We start from the raw sequence: 20,518 nt of genomic DNA on the forward strand, positions 1-20,518 counted from the left end.
ATAAGGAAAAAAATAGCAGATCCGTACCCCATTGGGTGAGGCGGGTTGCAGGAAAGTATATTTAGTTCGTAGATAGAAAGTGAGATTAAGATATATATGAAAAAGACTGGCTATTTACAAGGGATAAGACAAAAACAGATATACTCGACCAACTGCGTTGCCATCTTGGATTTCAACATGAAAACTACCTACGTACTGTATTATTCAAACCATTGCAATGGATAAAAATAAACCAAAAGCGTAGAAAAATGGCACCAAACATCAGTTTTCCACAGCTCTCAGTGGAGATTAATTGGAGTTATTTTCATTTAATGAGGTTTAAAGCGGTACCTGCCGCAAAGTCTCCTCGTTTGCCCGGGAGCCAAAAATCACTGTCTATTTACAAGTCGCCTGTCACTGTCACCTACCTGTGTGACGCTGGAATTTACTTTCAAGCAAAAGCCAGTGCTCTGCACTCAACGAGTCCCCTTACATAAAGCAGGACTATCATAACATGTTATGTATTTATGGAAGTGGGCAAAAGTAACCACAGATTTAAGATTATACAGCCTACAAATGCCATGTAAATACTGTACACTGCACAGGTGGCTGATGGCGCCTTATTTGGGGGGACCGGTTCATTGTAATGGTTGAAACTGTTCTTCCTGCAGTTATGGAACCCCTACCTGTCCCAGACCTGCTGTTTTTAACTCTTAATGATCGCTATGAAAAGCCAACTGACATTTATTCCTGATTATTATTTGACCATGCTGGTCATTTATGAACATTTTGAACATCTTGGCCATGTTCTGTTATAATCTCCACCCGGCACAGCCAGAAGAGGACTGGCCACCCCTCATAGCCTGGTTCCTCTCTAGGTTTCATCCTAGGTTTTGGCCTTTCTAGGGAGTTTTTCCTAGCCAGTGTCCTTCTACACCCGCATTGCTTGCTGTTTGGGGTTTTGGGCTGGGTTTCTGTACAGCACTTCGAGATATTAGCTGATGTACGAAGGGCTATATAAAATAAACTTGATTGATTGATTGAAACGGGATGTGTTTCCATGTGTTTGTTACCACTCCATTCACTCTATTCCAGACATTATTATGAGTCGTCCTCCCCTCACCAGCCTCCTGTGGTACACTGTATGCCCTGAAATACACTTAAAGTAGAAGTTGCCCTTTACCACAAATCTAGGATGCCCCCTGTCCTGCTGATGCAGGGTCAGATACTTTTCATCCCCCTAATGGTTAAGGTAAGGATAAGGGATAGGGTAAGATGATTCTAGATCAGTGGACAAGGGCAACTTCTGCGTCAAGTGTATCACTTTTTATGAAATAATAACATGACATTCAAGCAGCATGGAAGACTTCCAAGGCATTTCCATGTCATGTAAAGGGGACTAGTACAACTGCTCAATGGGATCAATATGTAATGGTAGCTCAAGAAGTTTCTCTCCTCTCCAGCAGCTCAGGTTATGACTCTTTTTCTTTCTTTGGCCAGTCAGACCAAAGAAGTGCGGATGGTTGTGGATAAAGATGCCTTGTGAAGAACTGTAGCTATAAATACACACTTCCTTTCAGACACAGACAGGCTGCTTAGATGTACCTCTCTGCCACATTGTAATGCTGTAGTATTGTACATTTGTAATAATAGATTCATAATGTTATAATATCTTGTAGGGTGTATTGTTTTATGATGTAGGCTGTTGTTTTGATGTAATTGTTTTATTCCTGTTTGGAACCCTGGAAGAGTAGCTGCCAGCTAGTGGAGATCTTAATAAATACTAAATAATCTCAAAGTGAGGAAAGAGTATGAGTGCATTCTGGGTAGGTTGACACTCATAGAGGTCAAACCAGTTATGCCAATCAACCACAGTCCCAAATCAACAGCTAGTATTGTGCAGCATGTCAGTGAAGCACCATGAGCCCATAGCATTGGGTTCTTTGAAGGATGTTTAGGATGGGGAAACAGGAAAGTGGTCTCTCTACCTGCGTAGGGGACAGGGGCATCCTTATCCAGGGCCACTAAGGGAGGGTCCAGGAGAACAGTGTCCATGTTCTCCGTGATCACCCCATGGTACGACGTCTCGATCCACGGCTTGTGCTTGTTCACTGGGGAGAAGAGAGAGAGAGAGAGAGAGAGAGAGAGAGAGAGAGAGAGAGCGAGAGAGCGAGAGCGAGAGAGAGAATTTGTTAGTCGATTTTCTCTTGCACAGTTCTCAACTTTGTGAGGTTTACATGGCCGTAAAAAGAAAAGCTAAGCAGTACTATCAATAACCATGCTAATATGCATAGACTGTTCTATTTCTCTCTCTAACATCCTGAGGCATATGATATCGCTGTCCCAACCAGTATCCCTGTGAAACAAACTCATTTATCAAATTTTGGGTCCCGGTGACATTGCTTTTGTTTGCCTCACAGGTACAAAAGCCCTTGATCAATGCACACAGACTAAAGTACAACCTAAATTGCCCACAGGCAAAGCTCACGTAGTATGACTTTTTCATTTTAGTTTGCAAATATGTGACTCGTTTCAGGAAACTTGGCATATGTCGCGCGTCACTATTTCACAGGAGAGCCATTTGAATGTAAACTTTTTTTTAAATCAAAATGCATTTTTGGGCAGAAATGCCTTCTGGAACATGTGAACTTTCATGTGACTTAATAACAAACATGTATGCCATTTGTAAATACGAATAAAATTGTTAAATTATGTGCCTAGTTGGTTAAGCCACAGAAAAAGACAGAAACCTTCTTGTAGCCATGATTGGCTGAGATAATGAGTTGGCTGGACATGCTGAGAGACTGAGTTTTGAAATCAGTGGAATTAGATAGCTAAGGAGATGAAGAAAACACCTGTCTCCGGATTACATCTTCAAACTAAGGGCAACCATGGCATCCGTGATAGATAGAGAGAAATGTTCATCCATGTATAGGGGTAAGAAAAGTTGTTTTCATTTCAAGTTAAAGTGTACTGTTAGCTAGCTAGCTAACGTTAGCTGGTTGGCACGCTAGCTAACGTTACGTGTATGATCTGTGTAGTAATATTATTAGTATCTCAGAGCCATTTGCTTTGCAAGTTATAGCCTAATGTTAGCTAGCTAACATTGAACTTGGTTAGTTATCTACCTGCAGATTCATGCATGTTAGTAACGTCATGAGTTGGGATAATGGTTAATTATTTAGCTAGCTAGCTACATGTCTTAACAAAAGCCTCCACTATGCAAGTAACCATTTCAATAGAATGTTCATGATGTCAATGCAACAACTGTTGATAGACATAGCTGGTAAATTTGCTCTGGCTATCTACTTCGATTTCAGAGCACTCTCGTCTCCGTAATTAAATTGTTGCCAGCAGCACAGTTGCAGTCACCAAAGCTCTGGATAACATAAAAGAGCCTAACCCGCTCTGCTAGGATGAGTAAAATGGTCAGAGTGAGCTGTTCAACCATTTCGTGTCTGGCAGTAGCTAGCAAGCTAGCCAATGTTAGCCTGTTAGCTTGGGTGCTTGACTGCTGTTGTTAGGAAAGAAAGCTTGGATTAACCCTACTCCTCGGCCAGAGCATCCAGTGTGCACTCTGAACGTGAAACGCTCTGAATTGATGTATGGACAATCTGACAATGCTCTGAGTTTACGGGCGGGGCTATAGCTTAAGAGGGTGTGAACGATGCCGAATGGGTGTAGACAAAGAAGAGCTCTCCAGTGTGTGAACCAAAACATTCAAAGCCCATTTTCTCAAAAGTGAGGTTACAAGTTTATCAACTTTCAAAGCACAATTACTTTCCCATTGTTCCTCAACTGTAGTGTATGATATACCATTTTCTAGCTCTGAGTCTCTACTTTTATCCAATGTAAAAAACACAATTTCAAATTTTGCTAAGTAAGACCGAATCGAGCCGGTTGGTCACATATAGTGGCTTGCGAAAGTATTCACCCCCCTTGGCATTTTTCCTATTTTGTTGCCTTACAACCAGGAATTAAAATGGATTTTGGGGGGGTTTGTATAATTTGATTTACACAACATGCCTACCATTTTGAAGATGCAAATTATTTTTTATTGTGAAACAAACAAGAAATAAGACAAAAAAACTGAACATTTGAGCGTGCATAGCTATTCACCCCCCCCCCCCAAAGTCAATACTTTGTAGAGCCACCTTTAGCAGCAATTCCAGCTGCAAGTGTCTTGGGGTATGTCTCTATAAGCTTGCCACATCTAGCCACTGGGATTTTTGCCCATTCTTCAAGGCAAAACTGCTCTTGCTCCTTCAAGTTGGATGGGTTCCGCTGGTGTACAGCAATCTTTAAGTCATACCACAGATTCTCGAATGGATTGAGGTCTGGGCTTTGATGAGGCCATTCCAAGACCTTTAAATGTTTCCCCTTAAACCACCCAAGTGTTTTTTTAGCAGTATGCTTAAGGGTCATTGTAGTGCTGGAAGGTGAACCTCCGTCCCAGTCTAAAATCTCCGGAAGACAGAAACAGGTCTCCCTCAAGAATTTCCTTGTATTTAGCGCCATCCATCATTCCTTCAATTCTGACCAGTTTCCCAGTCCCTGTCAATGAAAAACATCCCCATAGCATGATGCTGCCACCCCCATGCTTCACTGTGGGGATGGTGTTCTCCGGGTGATGGGAGGTGTTGGGTTTGCGCAAGACATAGTGTTTTCCTTGACGGCCAAAACGCAAAATGTTTGTCTCATCTGACCAGAGAAGCTTCTTCCATATGTTTCGGGAGTCTCGCAAATGCCTTTTGGCGAACACCAAAAGTATTTGCTTATTTTTTTCTTTAAGCAATTACTTTTTTCTGGCCACTCTTCCGTAAAGCCCAGCTCTGTGGAGTGTACAGCTTAAAGTGGTCCTATGGACAGATACTCCAGTCTCTGCTTTGGAGCTTTGCAGGTCCTTCAGGATTATCTTTGGTATTTTTGTTGCCTCTCTGATTAATGCCCTCTCTTGGCTGGTCTGTGAAGTTTGCTGGGCAATCCTCTCTTGGCAGGTTTGTTGTGGTGCCATATTCTTTCAATTTTTTAATAATGAATTTAATGGGGCTCCGTGGCATGTTCAAAGTTTCTGATATTTTTTCTTAACCCTTATTTGTACTTATCATGTGACTAAACTGAATAAAAAGCAGAAGAAACTATACTATGAAACAAATAGAAATTACACAAAGAACGATAGTAAAAAGCTTTGGTGCACCTTTTGGGGTAGCGGGTAGCCTAGTGGTTAGAGCGTTGGGCCAGTAACTGAAAGGTTACTGGCCCCAAGCTGACAAGCCCTCAAACCACTGGCCCTCAAACCCCTGGCACTCAAACCCCAAGCTGACAAGGTGAAAATCTGTCATTCTGTCCCTGAACAAGGCAGTTAACTCCCTGGTAAGCTGTCATTGTAAATAAGAATTTGTTCTTAACTGACTTGCCTAGTTGAAATAATGAGCTAAAGGCAAACTCTGCTCCATCATTCATTGAATCACATGGTTCATTTATCACAATACTCACTGATATTGCCAACTACTTATTTGTTTTCATTGGCAAGATTAGCAAACTTAGGCATGACATGCCAGCAACAAACGCTGACACTACACACCCAAGTATATCTAACCAAGTTATGAAAGACAAGCATAGTAATTTTGAATTCCATAAAGTAAGTGTGGAAGCGGGGGAAAATGTTTTTTTATTATCAACAATGACAAGCCACCGGCATCTGACAACTGGATGGAGAATTACTCAGGATAATAGCGGATAATATTGTCACTCCTATTTGCCATATCTTCAATTTAAGCCTACTAGAAAGTGTGTGTCCTCAAGCCTGGAGGGAAGCAAAAGTTATTCCCCTACCTACGAATAGTAAAGCCCCCTTTACTGGCTCAAATAGCCAACCAATCAGCCTGTTACCAACCCTTAGTAAACTTTGGGGAAAAATTGTGTTTGAACAGATACAATGCTATTTTACAGTAAACAAATTGACAACAGACTTTCAGCACGCTTATAGGGAAGGACATTCAACAAGAACAGCACGTACACAAATTACTGATGTTTGGCTGAGAGAAATTGATGATAAAAAGATTGTGGGGTTTGTTTTGCTAGACTTCAGTGTGGCTTTTGACATTATCGATCGTAGTCTGTTGCTGGAAAAACGTATGTGTTATTGTGGATAAAGAGTTACCTGTCTAACAGAACACAGAGGGTGTTCTTTAATGGAAGCTACTCCATCAAAATCCAGGTAGAACAGGAATTCCCCAGGGCAGCCGTCTAGGCCCCTTACTTTTTTCAATCTTTACTAACGACATGCCACTGGCTTTGAGTAAAGCAACATACACACTTGAAAAAGGTGTATGTTGGCACACACTGCATTTAGACTTTTTCTACTGTATTATTGACTGTACGTTTGTTTATTCCATGTGTAACTTATTCCATGTGTAACTCTCTCTGCTTTATCTTGGCCAGGTCGCAGTTGTAAATGAGAACTTGTTCTCAACTAGCCTGCCTGCTTAAATAAAGGTGGGGGAAAAAACAACAACAAAGAAACTTAATATGTTGTGAAATCTGTTATGAATGGATTGTAATGTTTTAAAATTGTATAACTGCCTTAATTTCGCTGGATTCCAGGATGAGTAGCTGCTGCCTTGGCAGGAACTGATGGGGATCCATAATAAACCCCAGGAAGAGTAGCTGCTGCCTTGGCAGGAACTAATGGGGATCCTTAATAAATACAAATACAGTAGCTAGGTAAAACTCCTAGAAAGACAGGAACTTAAGAAGAAACCTATAGAGGAACCAGGCTCCGAGGGATGGCCAGTCCTCTTCTGGCTGTGCCGGTGGAGATTATAAGAGTCAGCCATTTAGGCCAGATTGTTCTTGAAGACGTTTAAACATTCATAGATGACCAGCAGAGTCAGATAATAACCACAGTGGTTATAGAGGGTGCAACAGTATAACAGCTCAGGAGTAAATGTCAGTTGGCTTTTCATAGCCGAGAATTCAGAACTTCAGAGAGAGACAGAGACAGAGAGAGACAGAGACAGAGACAGAGAGAGACAGAGACAGAGAGAGACAGAGACAGAGACAGCCAGAGACAGAGACAGCGAGAGACAGCGAGAGACAGCGAGAGACAGCGAGAGACAGCGAGAGACAGCGAGAGACAGCGAGAGACAGCGAGAGAGAGCGCGAGAGAGCGCGAGAGCGAGAGAGAGCGAGAGAGAGCGAGAGAGAGAGAGAGAGTCGAAAACTGCAGGTCCAAGACAAAGTAGCGCGTCCGGTGAAACAGGTCAGGAGATCACTTTTAAATTAGTGCTGCCCATCCACTGCAATTTAATTACTTCCTTGAAACCCACCACACAATTACTCTGACAGAGTAAATTAAAAGCTTTCCTCACTTTTCAGTTCAGAGACACACACAAACAGGGTGTACACACACAGGGGAAACACGCTCACACATGTAAGTGCACAGGCGGTCATGTACAGTGTACATGCACACTGGGGCGCTCAATTTGGAGCTGAACCTCTTATGTTTATCCCCTCCCATATTGGATGTTAGCGTGCTAACTCTCCAGCAGCCCCATACGCTGAGTAAACATCCCTGCAGTAAAAATTGATCATTTGCAAAATGGCCACCATCATGAACCATAAAACTGGACACATTCTGGTCCAGAAAAAAGGCTGAAGCAGGGATGGGCCTGGTAGCTTTCCATTAGTTCCTGTCTGGATGCAATAAACAGCCACTTATGTGGGTTAGATATGTTTTTCTAGCTTTAATAAGGTTAGAAGTGTCTATGAGTGCAATATGCTCTCTCTGTCTGTAATGCCTCAGCCATTACCCATGGGGACATCTGCGGTCATAATGCTGCATTATAGTGCACTGTGATGGGAGCTAATTCACTTAGTGTAACATGCCGTATATATGCAATCTCTGGCACAGGCTGAATATAAAATGTCAGTGAATGTCAATATCATACATCTACAACATTTATGTTTGCTTTCCCACAATTATCATTGTCTGATTAGAAGTACCACTGATAGTAAGTCAAGATAAAGGGGAAACAATACAAACTGAAGAAGAGAATATGAAAGGGTTCACAAATACTCAGAAAACAATTCAGAGAGAGAGAGAGAGAGAGAGAGAGAGAGAGAGAGAGAGAGAGAGAGAGAGAGAGAGAGAGAGAGAGAGAGAGAGAGAGAGAGAGAGAGAGAGAGAGAGAGAGAGAGAGAGAGGAGAGAGAGAGAGAGAGAGAGAGAGGAGAGAGAGAGAGAGAGAGAGAGAGAGAGAGAGAGGAGAGGAGAGAGAGAGAGAGAGAGAGAGAGAGAGAGAGAGAGAGAGAGAGAGAGAGAGAGAGAGAGAGAGAGAGAGAGAGAGAGAGAGAGCTGTGCAAGAGTCAATATACAGAAACACAGCATTCAGCTGGGAATAGTATCTTGTTTTTCGAGACTAAATTATTTATCCAGCAGAATAAATAAATCCACATTTGAACCGTCTCTAATGAAACCTGGTTGAGCATTGGCGAAGGGACCTGAGCGTGTGCAAATCTGCACCGTGACCTCACTGTGCCCTCGTGTAATGAAAGTCCCAGTCAGCATTCTGGCTGGTAATTAAACATTGAGACCCACGACACAGAATCGGCGAGATGGATGGAACATTTTAGAGCATTCCCTCGGAATGATGCCGACACTAACCTATGACCAGAAGACACCCTGCTGTAACGTTGGGCATCGTAACCTGGCTACCTGGGAGTGATCAGGACACGTAGCAGCAGTGTGAAGGGGAGACAGAGAGAGGGACGGGGAGGAGTGAGGGAGAGGGTAAAGGGTAGTGAGAGAGATGGAAACAAACAGAAAGAAACAGAGAGGATTTGTTTTGGGATAATTGGTTTGTCTAATTATATTTCCTCACACCGTTTAATTATATTTTTGCATACTATTTAAACTTTGTGCAAAAATGATCAACAAAACAAACGTTTCCAGGGTATGAAACTGGATCTGTAATTAAGACTTAATACAAAGATATCAATGGATTCCCACAGTCTGCTGTGAAGGGACAACGTTAACTCTGAGCCTATGGGTAATGGCATTTAAATCGTTGGTTTCTCACAGCTACTGATTCCAGTGTAACGGCTGGGATGCATCATTCTGGGCTGTAGCGAAATGACTCCTACACTTGATCTCACTTTCAACCACTGGGAATGATGTGCTCTTGAACGCAACACATTGCACAGTGATATGCATAAGGGAACAGGGATTATGGTACTGTCGGTTAAGCTGTTCGCCTCGGGGTGCTAAAGGGTACATTCACAATGTCAAGAGCTAAGGGAAAACAGGTGTTATTTGCGACTAGAGAGTAGCAGACCCCATTAGGATGTGACACATGAGCTACCTCGCTACGCTAAGTGACGTCACACATTTCTGCATATGTTGTGAGCTAAATGGGATATGATGTCTGATCGCCAAAGGGTTTGATCGCCAATGGGCATCAAAACCCCCATATACAGTAAAGCCCCTAGTCAGAACCTGTCAGAAATACTTGAGTTTTGTGCTGCAGGACTAGAACTGTCATAAAGTGTGACTCTAGCAGAATCACATGATAAGACAAAATGTGGAAACACTTTTTAAACAGTGATGCTCATAAGAACCATTGCCAAGTACAGGTCAGTGTGACTTTTACCAGATGCATTTGGTGTACAAGGCAAAGTACCCTGGAAAGTACCACCCCCAGCTATACCACCCCCAACTATACCACCCCCAAATCTAGTGCAGGATCAACCAGTAAATCACATAGTACAGAACGTAATCCCCATGACCAAATGGACTATCCTCCTTTTAGCTGCCGTTGAGCTAAAGCTAACCCAATCAGACTGGCGTCCAACCCTATTTCCAACAAGAGTATTAGGGACCGACTCACTTGCTCAGTTCTTTAGCACAGTGAATATCGACTCAGAGAAACAGTCAAGCAAAACATTTACTAAATGACTAATAGGAAAAGAGTGATTACGCATATTGACTCAAGAAACCAATACTTGCACATTAAGCAAAACTGAGTGAGTTGGCAGGAGCCTGGGGGTCATTTTCAGATACATTAAGCCCAGTAAAGATGCTTCCCAATCTTTAGTTCAGCGCTCAACATATCTACAGGGACATGACGATGTTGACCAGTGTTGTTCCTAAACACTCATTAAAGAGGCCATCAACTCTGGTCTTTATCAACAATGAGTCATACAAACCTACTGCAAAGACAATTAGCTACAGGAGATTCTGAATGAATTTACTTGCCATATTCAGGTTATAACAATGTGAGGGTGGCTATCTACAATGTAGATATTGTACTGAAAGACACAAGATGTTTTTTGCTGCCTGCTAAATCAAATAATGTGTCTCCATTTTGTCTTAGAGCAGGTGTCATATGAGGACCCTGTGGTATATGATGGCACTGTGGTTTAAGAGGACACTGTGAGGACACTGTGGTATATGAGAACTCTGTGAGAACAATGTGGTATATGAGAACACTGTGGTATATGAGAACACTGTGGTATATGAGAACACAGTGATATATAGAGAACATTGTGGTATATGAGAACATTCTGGTATATGAGAACCCTGTGAGAACACTGTGGTATATGAGAACACTGTGGTATATGAGAACACTGGTATATGAGAACACTGTGGTATATGAGAACACTGTGGTATATGAGAACCCTGTGAGAACACTGTGGTATATGATAACACTGTGGTATATGAGAACACTCTGATATATGAGAACACTGGTATATGATGACACTGTGGTATATGAGAACACTGTGGTATATGATGACACGGTGGTATATGAAAACACTGTGGTATATGAGAACACTGGTATATGAGAACACTGTGGTATATGAGAACACTGTGGTATATGAGAACACTGTGGTATATGAGAACACTGTGGTATATGAGAACACTGGTATATGATGACACGGTGGTATATGAGAACACTGGTATATGGGAACACTGTGGTATATGAGAACACTGTGGTATATGAGAACACTGTGGTATATGAGAACACTGTGGTATATGAGAACACTGTGGTATATGAGAACACCGTGGTATATGAGAACACTATGGTATATGAGAACACTGTGGTATATGAGAACACTGTGGTATATGAGAACACTGTGGTATATGAGAACACTGTGGTATATGAGAACACTGTGGTATATGAGAACACTGTGGTATATGAGAACACCGTGGTATATGAGAACACTATGGTATATGAGAACACTGGTATAAGAGAACACTGTGGTATATGATAACACTGATCGTGGACTACAGAAAACAGAGGGACGGGCACGCCCCCATCCACATGAATGAGGCTGTAGTGGAGTGTGTCGAGAGCTTCAAGGTCCTCGGTGTCCACATCACTAAGAAATTAACATGGTCCACACACAATTGTGAAGAGGGCACGTCAGCGCCTCTTCCCCCTCAAGAGGCTGAAAAAATTTGGCATGGGCCCCTCAGATCCACAAAAAGACCTACAGCTGCACCATTGAGAGCATCTTGACTGGCTGCATCACCGCTTGGTATGGCAAATGCGAGGTACCCGACTGTAAAGCGCTACAGAGGGTAGTGCGTATGGCCCAGTAGATCACTGGGGCCGAGCCACCTGCCATGCAGGACCTCTATACCAGGCAGTGTCAGAGGAAGGCAAAGCAACAGCAACAGCAAGCAGTACCAGTTCACCAAGTCTAGAACCAACAGGACCCTGAACAGCTTCTACCCCCAGGCCATAAGACTGATAAACAAGACTGCTGAATAGCTAATCAAATGGCTACATTTTTTTTACTATCTCTCTTGCACTGAGTCTCTGCGCACACACTGGATTCTACCCACAAACTCACATATACGAACACTGACACACACACACACACACACACACACACACACACACACACACACACACACACACACACACACACACACACACTACATACGCCGACACACACATTGTACGCGCACACCTGCATACTGACGCCACACACACACCACACACACTCACAAGCACATTCACACACACCACATACGCCCAGTCACTTAACCTCTACCTATATGTACATAGCTACCTCAATTACCTTGTACCCCTGCACATCGACTTGGTACCGACTTGGTACTCCCTGTATATAGAGCCATGTAACTTTTACTCCTTATTGTTATTAGTTATTCCCAGTGTATTTATTCCTTGTGTCACTATTTCCATTTTATTTTGTATCTTTATCTTTATCTTTAACTCTCTATCGTCAACTCATTGTTGGAAAAGGACCTGAAAGACAGCATTTCACTTTTAGTCTCACACCTGTTGTTTACGAAGCATGTGACAAATAACATTTGATTTGAATAGATGAGGACACTGTAATATACATGGAAACTGTGGTATACAGGGACCGTGTGTCTGGAATATAGCATGAGGGCCAGGCTGGACTTTAACAGTCCCTGCCTCCAATATAGTCCCTGCCTCCTCCCTGGGGAGAGTGGAGGAGGAGAGTGACGGCACAAGACTCATACTGATTGACCTCCTATCTGTTGGTGTGAATGGCCACGGCTCCACTCTAACCACCAGAGAGAGAGTGCACCAAGACCTGGGCAGTAACAGCTATCTGAGATCCATGTTGAGACTAAAGAAAATACCACAGCATGTTTGGTGAGTCAGGAGGATTGTTTGAGCTAGGATGTGTCAACAGTTTGGGATATTGTTGGTGGCAAAAGTGTCCCCAACAGAGGATGCATTTCCTGGAATATCTGAAAAGTAAGGCATCCATGTTAGGAACCCTCCTATTGAACAGATAGCTGGTCAGTTCACACTGGGCACAATGTATAGTATTTATTTACATTTGGTTGAGTTGTCAATTAAGGTGAATTCAACATGAAATCAACAAAACATTTCACCGTGCCATTGGATTTAGGATAAAAGTTGTATGTAAAAAAGACTAAATTCCCTTACGTTAATGACTTTTTGCAAATCCAATCAGTTTTCCACGTTGATTCAACGTCATCCCATAGATTTTTTTGTGTCAATGAGATGATGTGGAAACAACGTTGATTCAACCAGTTTTTGCCCAGTGTGTTGTCACTGTAACGTTCCCCTCTATAAAGGTGAACTGTTAGTTGGACAGCGCTAGATCATCATATAACTCATACGACCACACATACCTTTTGGACTTATACCTTTAACATGATGAATGTATGAATGAGCGCTGTAACAGGTTTCTAAATTATGTATGTCGAATGTTCACAAAATGCATATTATAGAATATAGATGAATAGATGGAGAAAGACATTATAGAAAGAGGTAATATATCTCCCAGAGTTCTTTCTTTTGTGCCCATTGGCAGCCTAGTCCAATCAGCTTAGAAGATTAATTAGTTTCAAACAAACATTCAACTGCATATTTTCTATTAATAGAGTATTTGCTCAACTTCGGCATTTAACTGGTGTCAGCACGGAAACCCAAGAGGGCTTTGAAATGTCAATTGTCTGCCATCAGAAAGGTTGGCAAAATCCAGTAGAACGAAAGAGATATTGAATCCCCCAAAAACTTGTCTCTCTGTGTTGCATAATTGCGCTCAATAATAACCCCATTGTTCTGGGTTCCGATATGTAGCATGGTTCCATTCATAATTAAAAGTCCTGGAAAGCACAATGACTGTAATTATGTTCCAACCGAAAGGAGTCGACGTCAAGCTTGATTGACAACTTAGTTTTTTGTTGTTTAGTCACACTGACTGGCGACTGAAGTGGGAGAATGGAAAGATTTGAAGGGCGTAGAGTGAAATTGGATAGAGAGCAACAAGATGGAACATGGAGGAGAAGAAGGAGAAAGTGATATCTCTATTGACAGTAGCAGGGGAAGGGCGGTGAGGCAAGTGTCAGCGAGGAACAGCAGTGTGTCTGTCGCCTGTTGAATTGAATAGAAATGTGTTTCGCCACAGAAAATCCTCTGGCTCCAGTATCTGTGAGACACTGGGCTTGTTTGCTAATTCACAGGGTCTCTGGACATTTGAAAAGCTTCATTTTAAAATTACTGCTGGGACTTGGTCCTCCTCCCATTCTCCCTTAGTAGTGAAGACCGTAATGTCCCTTTCCAATAGTCTGTCTCAATCCATTATCCACTCCTCCAACCAATCTAGATAGAGGGGAAAGCAATGTCTCCAGCCATGGGATGTCAACACATACTGAGAGTGACTTGACAGTGTCCGTGCAGACAAGACCAACTGTTTTCAATTAATCAACCAATCACTTTCTATTTGCACAGCACTTTTTACAAATACATTTGTCACAAGTGTGTCACAAAGGCAACCTGGGTCGAAACCAACCAATGAGCAAGCTTCAGAGAAAGTGGCAAGTGGAAAGAAAAGACTCAATAAAGGGGGAGGCCATTTGTTAACAGTACATATGACTATCTCCTGACTGTTGTTCATAAAGGCAAGATGCTGAGCAGCCAATAGAGCAGCCACCATTTTACTATGTTTCAACTCATAATCCTTTCCCAGTTCAGGGAATGAGCTACAGTATCCACTACCTTTGTCTGACCATGGCTGTCACCTTTCAGTCGTAATTTTTAACGGCTATTGAGGTCAAACCCTATCAACCGGCAGTCTTGAATGGGGCTTGATTTATCCAATAATCAATTAATTCACCTTGTAAAAGGTTCAGATAGAGCGAGGCTTTTAAAGCACTCAGCGAGGGAGTGTGAACACCAGAGGCCACCTCGCCATGCACTCAATCGCTAAGATGAGATGAAACTGAAAAAATAACAGGTTTTACGCCTTTGTGATCAGACATCTCTGGTTCCTTTTGTCCAAACTGCTTACAAATCAAAGGGGTCCAGGTGACTTGACATTCAAAGGGGTCCAGCTGACTTGACATTCAGCTTTCACACTAAGTGAAACACTCACTTTCCAGTGCCACACAATGCCTGCAGTCATGGGTTTAGCAATAACCCCCCTTCTGTCTCATCATTCATACTTCAGATCTGAGTCTGTCTGTCTGTCTGTCTGTCTGTCTGTCTGTCTGTCTGTCTGTCTGTCTGTCTGTCTGTCTGTCTTAGGGCTCAGGGGGAGTGGGGTCTGTGGAAGGGAGCTTAGTTTGCACATATCCAGTGTGCCTTTCACAGTTTCCCAGAAAAGCCACACAGCAAGGTGTCCCAGGATGAGAACGAAGTGCTAGAACGAGGTGATGTGACGTGGTTGGCAGTGACAGAAAAGATGAGTAGGAAGAGGACAATAGAGGAAATAAGAGTGATGACGGTTATGACAGACCATGACAACGACCATGATGATGAACTGATGTACTATATGGAGATGGGACTGAAGTAGGCCTAACTCCAAACAAAACATCCCTACCACATTTCCCTGTGGGTAAAACACCCCAGTGATAAGCGGATTCACAGTCTAACACATCTGGAGGATTTAGAAGAAAACAGGAAATGCAAGGAAAACAGCACAAACTACACCTCAAAATACATCCATTGCAACACATCTCTGCCTTAAACACAGGCTGTGGGTGAAGTGCTGCTCTACCACTATTTCCCGTGAAATAGTCTATCTGTCTAAGAACAGTTTTCCTTGGCTAAGCCTTATTTTTGGATCCCTGTCTTTGTTGTTGCGCAAACTTTCCTTGGATTACGGAACCATGAAGGCCCACCTGAACACAGTGTGTGGGTGTTCCATCTCATTTTACGAAACAGCTGAAAACCCACAAACCCTGCCCTTAGTTGAACTGTAAAAAAAAAATATATATTTCCCTGTAGGTACAGCCAAAATATGAGCTAGCTCCTTAGCTACATACCAATACTGTATGTAATAGAGAGATAGGGGAAGAATTTAGAGATTACCCCTCAGGAGTTTAACTTGCATTTTCGAGAGGTAACCTTGGTCAACCTTGGTCATGAGTCCAAAAGCCCTAGAACAAGTGTGAAAGTAACTAGAGGGTGCTGCACAAGGTGATCCTTTTTACTGGCTAGATCACTTATGACATTACTTTACACACACACTCGCACCTTTAGATGTTAGAGCTGACGTTAACGCTGGGAGATATGTAGCGGATCAGTGTCAGTCCAGTGCCTGTTTTAATCCCCCAAACAGCGGTCCTGGGTTATCCCTCTCTCTCTCTCTCCCATGTCAGCCCATGAAAGTGTACTGAGGCATGGGGATCCTCACGCCAGACACATATGCTAGCATGCACGCACACACAGGAGCACACACAGGAGCACACACAGGAGCAAACACACACGGCAAGTGATGAATTTGATCAAACCAGGGATGCAGACAGACAGGGCTGAGCACAGCCCTTTCAGGGGGCAAGAGCTCAAAATTAAAAAAGCCCTCCCACCCCCACCCATGAGTATAGGCCTATTTATTTCTGCAACAACACACTCACTCATCACGAATTGTCAGCAAGCTAGTTACAGTGCCTCCTAAAGACATTCTAGTCACAGTGCCACCTTAAGACTAGCTAGTTACAGTGCCTCCTAAAGACTAGCTAGTTACAGTGCCTCCTAAAGACTAGCTAGTCACAGTGCCTTCTAAAGACTAGCTAGTCACAGTGCCTCCTAAAGACATGCTAGTTACAGTACAGAGTCTCCTAAAGACATGCTAGTTACAGTGCCTCCTAACGACATGCTAGTTACAGTACAGTGCCTCCTAAAGACATGATAGTTACAGTACAGTGCCTCCTAAAGACATGCTAGTCACAGTGCCTCCTAAAGACTAGCTAGTCACAGTGCCTCCTAAAGACATAATAGCTACAGTAGAGTGCCTCCTAAAGACTAGCTAGTCACAGTGCCTCCTAACGACATGCTAGTTACAGTACAGTGCCTCCTAAAGACTAGCTAGTTACAGTACAGTGCCTCCTAAAGACTAGCTAGTCACTGTGCCTCCTAAAGACTAGCTAGTTACAGTACAGTGCCTCCTAAAGACATGCTAGTTACAGTGCCTCCTAACGACATGCTAGTTACAGTACAGTGCCTCCTAAAGACATGCTAGTTACAGTACAGTGCCTCCTAAAGACATGCTAGTCACAGTGCCTCCTAAAGACTAGCTAGTCACAGTGCCTCCTAAAGACATGCTAGCTACAGTAGAGTGCCTCCTAAAGACTAGCTAGTCACAGTGCCTCCTAACGACATGCTAGTTACAGTACAGTGCCTCCTAAAGACTAGCTAGTTACAGTACAGTGCCTCCTAAAGACTAGCTAGTCACAGTGCCTCCTAACGACATGCTAGTTACAGTACAGTGCCTCCTAAAGACATGCTAGTTACAGTGCCTCCTAACGACATGCTAGTTACAGTACAGTGCCTCCTAAAGACTAGCTAGTCACAGTGCCTCCTAAAGACGTGCTAGTGGGTGACTGTTGTTAATGTGTGCAGAGGGTCCCTGGTTCGCGCCCGGGGCGAGGGGACGGACTAAAGTTAAACTGTTACATAGACACAGTGCCTCCTAAAGACTAGCTAGTTACAGTGCCTCCTAAAGACTAGCTAGTCACAGCGCCTCCTAAAGACTAGCTAGTTACAGTGCCTCCTAAAGACTAGCTAGTCACAGTGCCTCCTAAAGACTAGCTAGTTACAGTGCTTCCTAAAGACTAGCTAGTCACTGTGCCTCCTAAAGACTAGCTAGTCACAGTACAGTGCCTCCTAAAGACTAGCTAGTTACAGTGCCTCCTAAAGACTAGCTAGTCACAGTGCCTCCTGAAGACTAGCTAGTTACAGTGCTTCCTAAAGACTAGCTAGTCACTGTGCCTCCTAAGGACATGCTAGTTACAGTACAGTGCCTCCTAACGACTAGCTAGTTACAGTACAGCGCCTCCTAAAGACATGCTAGTTACAGTGCTTCCTAAAGACTAGCTAGTCACTGTGCCTCCTAAAGACTAGCTAGTTACAGTACAGTGCCTCCTAAAGACTAGCTAGTTACAGTACAGTGCCTCCTAAAGACATGCTAGTTACAGTGCCTCCTAACGACATGCTAGTTACAGTACAGTGCCTCCTAAAGACATGCTAGTTACAGTACAGTGCCTCCTAAAGACATGCTAGTCACAGTGCCTCCTAAAGACTAGCTAGTCACAGTGCCTCCTAAAGACATGCTAGTTACAGTACAGTGTCTCCTAAAGACTAGCTAGTTACAGTGCCTCCTAAAGACTAGCTAGTTACAGTGCTTCCTAAAGACTAGCTAGTCACTGTGCCTCCTAACGACATGCTAGTTACAGTACAGTGCCTCCTAAAGACTAGCTAGTTACAGTACAGCGCCTCCTAAATACATGCTAGTTACAGTGCTTCCTAAAGACTAGCTAGTCACTGTGCCTCCTAAAGACTAGCTAGCCACAGTGCCTCCTAAAGACATGCTAGTTACAGTACAGTGCCTCCTAAAGACTAGCTAGTCACAGTGCCTCCTAAAGACTAGCTAGTTACAGTACAGTGCCTCCTAAAGACATGCTAGTCACAGTGCCTCCTAAAGACATGCTAGTTACAGTACAGTGCCTCCTAAAGACTAGCTAGTTACAGTACAGTGCCTCCTAAAGACATGCTAGTCACAGTGCCTCCTAAAGACTAGCTAGCCACAGTGCCTCCTAAAGACATGCTAGTTACAGTACAGTGTCTCCTAAAGACTAGCTAGTTACAGTACAGTGCCTCCTAAAGACTAGCTAGTTACAGTGCCTTCTAAAGACTAGCTAGTCACAGTACAGTGCCTCCTAAAGACTAGCTAGTCACAGTACAGTGCCTCCTAAAGACTAGCTAGTTACAGTGCCTCCGAAAGACTAGCTAGTCACAGTGCCTCCTAAAGACTAGCTAGTTACAGTGCTTCCTAAAGACTAGCTAGTCACTGTGCCTCCTAAGGACATGCTAGTTACAGTACAGTGCCTCCTAACGACTAGCTAGTTACAGTACAGCGCCTCCTAAAGACATGCTAGTTACAGTGCTTCCTAAAGACTAGCTAGTCACTGTGCCTCCTAAAGACTAGCTAGTTACAGTACAGTGCCTCCTAAAGATTAGCTAGTTACAGTACAGTGCCTCCTAAAGACATGCTAGTTACAGTGCCTCCTAACGACATGCTAGTTACAGTACAGTGCCTCCTAAAGACATGCTAGTTACAGTACAGTGCCTCCTAAAGACATGCTAGTCACAGTGCCTCCTAAAGACTAGCTAGTCACAGTGCCTCCTAAAGACATGCTAGTTACAGTACAGTGTCTCCTAAAGACTAGCTAGTTACAGTGCCTCCTAAAGACTAGCTAGTTACAGTGCTTCCTAAAGACTAGCTAGTCACTGTGCCTCCTAAAGACTAGCTAGTTACAGTACAGTGCCTCCTAAAGACTAGCTAGTTACAGTACAGTGCCTCCTAAAGACATGCTAGTTACAGTGCCTCCTAACGACATGCTAGTTACAGTACAGTGCCTCCTAAAGACATGCTAGTTACAGTACAGTGCCTCCTAAAGACATGCTAGTCACAGTGCCTCCTAAAGACTAGCTAGTCACAGTGCCTCCTAAAGACATGCTAGTTACAGTACAGTGTCTCCTAAAGACTAGCTAGTTACAGTGCCTCCTAAAGACTAGCTAGTTACAGTGCTTCCTAAAGACTAGCTAGTCACTGTGCCTCCTAACGACATGCTAGTTACAGTACAGTGCCTCCTAAAGACTAGCTAGTTACAGTACAGCGCATCCTAAATACATGCTAGTTACAGTGCTTCCTAAAGACTAGCTAGTCACTGTGCCTCCTAAAGACTAGCTAGCCACAGTGCCTCCTAAAGACATGCTAGTTACAGTACAGTGCCTCCTAAAGACTAGCTAGTCACAGTGCCTCCTAAAGACTAGCTAGTTACAGTACAGTGCCTCCTAAAGACATGCTAGTCACAGTGCCTCCTAAAGACATGCTAGTTACAGTACAGTGCCTCCTAAAGACTAGCTAGTTACAGTACAGTGCCTCCTAAAGACATGCTAGTCACAGTGCCTCCTAAAGACTAGCTAGCCACAGTGCCTCCTAAAGACATGCTAGTTACAGTACAGTGTCTCCTAAAGACTAGCTAGTTACAGTACAGTGCCTCCTAAAGACTAGCTAGTTACAGTGCCTTCTAAAGACTAGCTAGTCACAGTACAGTGCCTCCTAAAGACTAGCTAGTCACAGTACAGTGCCTCCTAAAGACTAGCTAGTTACAGTGCCTCCGAAAGACTAGCTAGTCACAGTGCCTCCTAAAGACTAGCTAGTTACAGTGCTTCCTAAAGACTAGCTAGTCACTGTGCCTCCTAAGGACATGCTAGTTACAGTACAGTGCCTCCTAACGACTAGCTAGTTACAGTACAGCGCCTCCTAAAGACATGCTAGTTACAGTGCTTCCTAAAGACTAGCTAGTCACTGTGCCTCCTAAAGACTAGCTAGTTACAGTACAGTGCCTCCTAAAGACTAGCTAGTTACAGTACAGTGCCTCCTAAAGACATGCTAGTTACAGTGCCTCCTAACGACATGCTAGTTACAGTACAGTGCCTCCTAAAGACATGCTAGTTACAGTACAGTGCCTCCTAAAGACATGCTAGTCACAGTGCCTC

At 43.3% G+C, this 20,518-nt stretch overlaps 1 protein-coding gene across 1 annotated transcript in view; it reads right to left on the reverse strand.

Moving 5' to 3' along the window:
* Positions 1 to 20,518, reverse strand: part of LOC129823874 (calsyntenin-2-like) — a 269,116-nt gene that overhangs the window by 149,343 nt on the left and 99,255 nt on the right. The window contains exon 2 of the mRNA XM_055882930.1: positions 1,968 to 2,090. Coding sequence (XP_055738905.1) covers positions 1,968 to 2,090 — 123 coding nt within the window. The remainder of the gene's footprint in view (positions 1 to 1,967; positions 2,091 to 20,518) is intronic.

This window comes from Salvelinus fontinalis, chromosome 26 (genome assembly GCF_029448725.1).
Source record: "Salvelinus fontinalis isolate EN_2023a chromosome 26, ASM2944872v1, whole genome shotgun sequence".
NCBI classification, from domain to species: Eukaryota; Metazoa; Chordata; class Actinopteri; order Salmoniformes; family Salmonidae; genus Salvelinus; species Salvelinus fontinalis.